At 34.3% G+C, this 6510-nt stretch overlaps 1 protein-coding gene and 1 long non-coding RNA gene across 5 annotated transcripts in view; one reads left to right on the top strand and one right to left on the bottom strand.

Annotated features, from left to right (window-relative positions):
- The first annotated feature begins 1170 nt into the window (after positions 1–1170).
- Positions 1171–4615, top strand: LOC116851159. 4 transcript variants are annotated; one of them, XR_004379533.1, is made up of 4 exons: positions 1171–1701; positions 1821–1945; positions 2132–3936; positions 4526–4615. It is a non-coding gene; the product is annotated as an uncharacterized LOC116851159 (long non-coding RNA). The 4 variants fall into 4 exon arrangements; XR_004379535.1 differs by lacking the exon at positions 1171–1701 and having other exon boundaries at positions 1796–1945; positions 2132–2882; positions 3806–3936; XR_004379534.1 differs by lacking the exon at positions 1171–1701 and having other exon boundaries at positions 1796–1945; positions 2132–3741; positions 3806–3936.
- LOC116851151 (fatty acyl-CoA reductase wat-like) overlaps positions 3232–6510 on the bottom strand; it is a 10301-nt gene continuing 7022 nt past the window's right edge. Inside the window, exons 7-12 of the mRNA XM_032830265.1 lie at positions 6264–6409; positions 5212–5321; positions 4568–4766; positions 3881–4123; positions 3560–3817; positions 3232–3380 (exon numbers count right to left, since the gene is read on the bottom strand). Of these exons, the coding sequence (XP_032686156.1) occupies positions 3290–3380; positions 3560–3817; positions 3881–4123; positions 4568–4766; positions 5212–5321; positions 6264–6409 (1047 nt within the window). The 3' untranslated portion in view covers positions 3232–3289. The remainder of the gene's footprint in view (positions 3381–3559; positions 3818–3880; positions 4124–4567; positions 4767–5211; positions 5322–6263; positions 6410–6510) is intronic.

The following is a 6510-nucleotide window of genomic DNA, read 5'->3' as shown; positions in this document are numbered from 1 at the left end:
GATATATATATATATATATATATATATATATATATATATATATATATATATATATATATATATATATATATATATATATATATGTAGTTGTACTGCCATTTTTAAAATCTTGCAAGAAGCAGGTTGATCGACATTGTAGCTTTTTTAAAGTTATCTTCAAAGGACAAATTAATCGACGTTAACTGTTGGTTCGTCCATATATAAGACGAATTATTCGATTTATAGTGAGTATATTATTTATCGCAAGTGTTTTTTACGATTCATAACATATTCCGTCCAATTGTACCCTCCATAGTTAAGGCTGCTTACGATATTTATATTATCGAAATGTATATTATGAAAGTTTATTATATTTACATGCGAAAAATACAAAGATTATGTAACTGTTTAAATGAGTAGTATCTGAAATATCAAAAAATTATAAATATGTGTGAGACATATCTTCACGGTATTCTTTGACCTTTACTGTGCACAATTTTATAAGTTTGAAAATGTATATTTCATACTTTTTGCTCTAGGCGTATATATATAAATTCCCACTTGAAAAGTAGCTACTAACTCACCTTTTTCTCTGGCATATAAGCGTATAATTATATTTTATCTAATTGTATAGATATTATTTTTTTCATGTATGATACGATTAGCGTTTGAATTATAATTTTTAAGTGAAAATACATGTGCTTCTTCGAAATGAGCGTATAAAAGTACTTTGTTTATTTCATAGAAACTTCTGCAGAACATTTTGGTTTTTCTACTGGCAAATATCGGCAGAAATTAATCCAACTTTAACTAACATTTCGTTTCTTCCTAGTTATTTGTTGAGACACAGTTAGTAACGTTTGAGCACGGCAAATTGAGACAAGGATTTGTCTGGCTCTGAGTGACCTGTCCATACGGCGATGGATTTTGAGGAAAATGCTTTGACTCTAGAGACGTTTCACTCATAATTCCACGATCTTCCTCGGAGTCCGTGTACAATTCCGAACTCTCGTTGGTAGCTCGGTGTCTGAAAGTGCTTCTTGATACTGTGTGACCGACCAGCAGGATTACTCTAGCCAGACCAGTTAACAGTAACATGCCGATCGTCGACAAGAGTCGTCGGATCAAGCTGAGGGCTCCGGTGGTGATATACATAGCGATGGCCAAACACATGACGAAGACCACGTGGCGAGAAATATCGCCATTCGTTGACACCTCAATTAATACGAGCAACACCAAGATGCTGCAATGTAGAATGATCATACACTGTTGAACTCATACACGACTTTCGTTTTGCAACCTGTTTTCTATCGCCGGCTAATCGCTACGAAAGTTCTCAGATAGCACATAGAATTCAAAGAGAATTTAAAAAATTCAGTTATATGTCGCCAATTCTGAGTTCATTTTCAGATGCAAAAAGAATTCTTCAGAGTTCAATTCAGTGAAAAGAATTCTTTTTGCATCTAAAAATAAACTCAGATTTGGTGTCATACGATTGAATTCTTTTAGAATTATCTGTGCTATCTTGACACCGAGTCTCCCTAGTGATTTGCGATTCTTTTTACGATATTGTGGAGCCGAGATTGAACATCAAGCTGGGGTTAATTATTATAAAATAATGTATAGTATTGATATGATACAAGGGATATGTTACGTGGTATTGCACGCGCGATGATCGTACTGAGGATCGTCTCGAGCAGCGGCAACGTGACCTCAAGCAGGGTGACTATCACGTTTCCTTTTTACTAGTTCACAAAATAGAAATGTACAGCTCTTGTATATATTCTTGATATGTTTGCATCTCTTTATGTAACTAACTAGAGTCTTGCTTTTTGTTTCAGATCTGCCAGAGTTTATAGCCATTTGCTGGACGCGGTTCCCGGAGGATACAATTTCGATGGACACCGGAAGTGTGTGATGTGACGTACATACCGGAAGATTTAGTTCGGGTCGAGAAGAATCGAAGGTAAGTTCACAAATGTTTCATACATTTGCGTTTAACATTGTGATCGAAAATTAATATATTGTTGTCGGCATAAAAATCTCTGAGTTTGCAACGAACGTGAAGAGTTCACACGATTTATATATGTATTTCTTAAATAAAATCTTAACCTAGATATCTAATTAACAAAATTATACCTTTTTGTTTCAGATTTTAAGTACCAGCAGAACTTGGTTGATTATAAGCTCCTGGTATTTCAGTCAGTTCAAAAAAATCAACAAAACAAGTACGAACAAATAAAGGAGAAAGATGGATAAACGTACAAGATCAGTGCATTATTATTAGTATTCATATTATTAATTCTGTACAAATATTAGTTTATCATTTCACAGAAATTATATCGTGATCGTTTTAGTTCCTTTATTGATATTATAATTGCGCGTGGAATAAGCCAGTATAGATTAAAAGAATATGTTTGCAAACAGCTTCCAGACAAACATAAAGATAATGGATATAAACACGATCTTTGTCACTTGATGTATCCAGAATAATCTGAAATTCATAATATTATTTTAAGTGCAAAAGTAAGATTTCACAATTAGAATGCTTTTTATATTGCACACTTGTATTTCATAACAATCGTCAATGATTCCATACATTTCAATTTGAATTAATCCTAAAATGATCAGCGAGATCAAATGGAATTCAAAACCATGTTTAAAGTCCGACCAACTTTTTTTACGTTACTTTTTGGGAGCTGTAATTGTTTGTGGGAGTAATTTCTTGACTTTTCTTACTTTGGTAAACTGACCAGAGTAGCAAAAGTTTAGGATTCTATAAGAAGGGCTGGAAGTGATGGAAAGAAAGCAACGTCAAAGGCCATTGGAGTCTTTTGAGCCGCAAAGAGTCAAAAACTTTTCTAAGATTATTTTTTCACATTGGAAATTGAACTATTGTTTAGGTACATTCATTAAATTTTAGCTAAGAAATTATGTGCATACATTTGTGCTTTGTTATGTTTTGTATATGCATTTTGTGTGCAATGGCTCTGGATGGCCATTAAATAGAATATTTATATGTACTGTATTGCACTGTATTGCACTTATATCGCACTGAATAATTTTTTGATGAATTTAGATCACGTGTATATGTCATTATGTACATGTCATGAATACATTTATTTTTTTACAATTATCTTATCTCTCTCGCGATAGCACACATACATTTATTTTAAACTGAAATATTACACATATATTCACATTTGATCTTTTCCACAATATATTTCTATATCATGTAGCTCTGTATCGTGGTGCTTGTATATAATACATGAGTTAATATTATGTCTATACGTAACATTAAATGCGACGTTCATGCGAGTATTTTCGTGACCAGCCTCCAGATGAACCAAAGAACGGCGAATGTGAATATCATTCTCACCGCTTGATGTATCCAATAAAGTCTGCAATTTGTTTGTTTCATTAACTGTCAACTAACTTCGCACTGCTTTAAATATTCATACTTATATAATTTTTTGCTCCATGATTGATATGCTAAAGATTAATATGCTATATATGCCGCGCGCGTGTGTGATATATACAAATTCATAATTATCATATTTTATCGGATTGACATCATCACCTTTTCCATCGGATGCGACTGGCTTCCAAAGAGCTGATGTCGTCTTTGAGCAAATAAATGCGTAGACCTTTAATATGATTGTCCAAGTATTTCGGCCAGTCGAAACCCTTCATGTTGAAGTTCAGCAAACGCTGATCCTCCTTGCTTAAACGATGCCACATCGCATGAATGTTGTCGTTCGTGTAAGTCCATTCCCTGGTCGTAAAGTAGTGAATGACATTGGAAAAATTGTGGATCTTCTTGTAGAACGTCCATATGCTGTAAAGAAGCGAAGAATGAATATGATTTGAATTTTGGGACACGACAGAGTCCTTGAGATACCTTTCTCGAACACCTCTGCACGTTTGGACAGCGTCCATCAATAAAGCAGGCAACAAGTGAGTTAACCAAATGCATATTTTGTATATTAATTTTTCTCTAATTAATGTGATGGTTGGCATCCAGTAACAGTTCTTCAGCGGGTATTTCTGCATGCTTTGTTGTCCATAGTCCATATATTCGCCCCAAGTCAAACGGGCGTCGTTTGTCGCCACATGATTGTAAATCAACGTTTTATCGCCTCGTCTGCAACAGTTCGGATGAAACGAAAGAATTATATATTTATCCCAACGTTGACAAGACGGAATAAATGCGATCGTTTGTTTGAAGTCAGATCTTAATGAGAGAGTGATTCCTCGCCGCAAGGATCTGAAATGTTCATTGAAACGAAAAATGCACATATAAGAACGGATTTTCTCATTTCTCGAGAACAAAATGAAAGATCCGAAGCTTGAAACAAATATCCGTCTTCATTTCATCGTCGAATCTGTTTACTCAGACTGCGCAGACTTTTAAAAGATGTCTAGAAAATGTTTAAAGGATGTGTTAAAAAAGAAAATATGACGTCTTTAGAAATTTGTGCGGCCTGGTTAACTTCTCAACTATCTGTGTCTACAGAGACTTGAAATTCTTCGAATCTCTTTTCAGACCACGCGGGTTTCCGCGAGTCTCCATCTTTTCGGATCATACCTGTGCGACTGAGTGAAAACATCCCAAGCAGTGGCGATTAGAGCGTTCACGGTAATGTCGGCGGGTACGATGTTCGCCGTACAGTTGGGATCACCAATCATAAATCGCATTAGACCCTTGTAATAGAACGCCGATACTCCGTTTGGCCCATAGTAGTTGTCTACCCATCCCGCGATCGGGTCGCGGGCAGTAGAAACGACTAGATTGAAAAATTAACGAACGATTTAGGATCGATACTTACATACACAATAAATACTGTTGTATTAATATTAATAGAACTAGTCTGATTGGAGGAAACTTAGTTTATAATTGGAGTAAATCTTTTCCAATATATAATAATATTAAAACTAATACATCAACACACACATATTGTTTTAATAACTGCTTTTTAATAATTTTAATAAATGCTTTTCTGGAATCAAGAAAATTTACTCCAGTTATGATGCTGTTGATCAATTCAGTTACAATATTTTTTTTGTGTATATGTTCATATACTGAGAGAGAAAGTGAGATGTTCAATATCGCTAAATTATTAGGGTTATTCTTAAATGAACCGAAAATACTTTGTTATCGTTCCCTATCTGTTACTTAATCTAATTAAAGTAAATTTGTGAAGTGCAATTGCGATAGTGCATTTTTCTCACTTGAGGCAGGCCTATATATTCCAATCGGAATGTCTTCGCTCGCCTCTTTCAGCAGCGATTCCGCGATGGCTTTGGTGTACGTGTAGACATTCGGCCATTGGGAGAAGACACTGTGAAGCAACGCCTATATCTGAACGGACTTTTCCCTATCATGATTTTTTCGTGATTTTTTTACAGCTTATTGTAGTTGCTTTCTCTTAATTAGAAATGTACGAATCAAAGATTTTTAATGCCGAATCGAATCGAATCTGAGGTTTAATTTCGAATTCGAATCGAATCGAATCGATCAAATTTCACCCGAATCGAATCGAATCGTTAAAAGAATTTTTAATTAACATAATCATTGAATTCAATATGAAAATAGTGACTTCAGTATGAGTAAGATAACATTAATCATGTGATATCAATTCATTTTAAGGTAAGAGATATAATATATAGTTGGTAAATGTATATGGAATACAGTTCCAGCCTTGAAAGCTGCGCAACGACACATATCGATCCGACAGTTGTCTGTAAGAGTTCCAGTATCTAGAAGCCATTATCTTCTTTTAATATTTTTGAAGAAAATCTTAATGTATAGCAAACTGTTCAAGTCATGCTAATTCCTGTAAGGCTGGATGCCTTTAATAGTTCTTCGTTAATGCTAATGTGCGCGATTCGTATTAGAATCTTTTCGTTCGAAATTTTCAAATTAAAAGGAAATTATTCAGATTCGAATCATAGGGATTCGAATTCGAATCGAATCGAATTTCATTTGATTCGATTCTATATGAGTAAAAAGTCGATTTATTTTCTAAGTGAAATTTTTCTCGAAAAAATTTAAGTTATACGCATTCAATTATAACTTTGAGATTATTATAATTAATAATTATTACAACTTTAATTATTATATTGAGATTGAATTAACTTTAATTATTAGATTCGATTCGAATTCGAATAGTTCGCACATCTCTACTTTTAATTTCCCTTCACACGGGGACTAACAGATGTGTGTTTTTTTATTCACTGGTACAAAAAAAAGAATGGAGCAAAGAACATGATTACAAACTCACCTGGAGATTGTTTTGCTGGCTACTTCTTCGGATAAATTGTCCGTTAGTGAAAGAAATATTTTGTGATCGATAGGATATGTGTAGAAACGCTCGTCGTTATGTCGTGCATGACAATTGGCGTAGACTGTCGACACATAAATAAACGCCTGTAAATATATTACGTTAGTGATTAATTGACGATTTGAAATTTGAATGTGAGAGAGAGTTGAGGGAGAAAGGGAGGGAGGGAGGGGGGAGAGAGAGAGAG

The sequence above is a fragment of the Odontomachus brunneus genome, unplaced genomic scaffold (assembly GCF_010583005.1).
Source record: "Odontomachus brunneus isolate Ranch 3 - 2012 unplaced genomic scaffold, Obru_v1 Obru_scaffold_167, whole genome shotgun sequence".
In the NCBI taxonomy this organism is placed as follows: Eukaryota; Metazoa; Arthropoda; class Insecta; order Hymenoptera; family Formicidae; genus Odontomachus; species Odontomachus brunneus.
The sequence above is the reverse complement of the archived record's forward strand: the minus strand, read 5'-3'. Positions and strand labels throughout refer to the sequence as shown.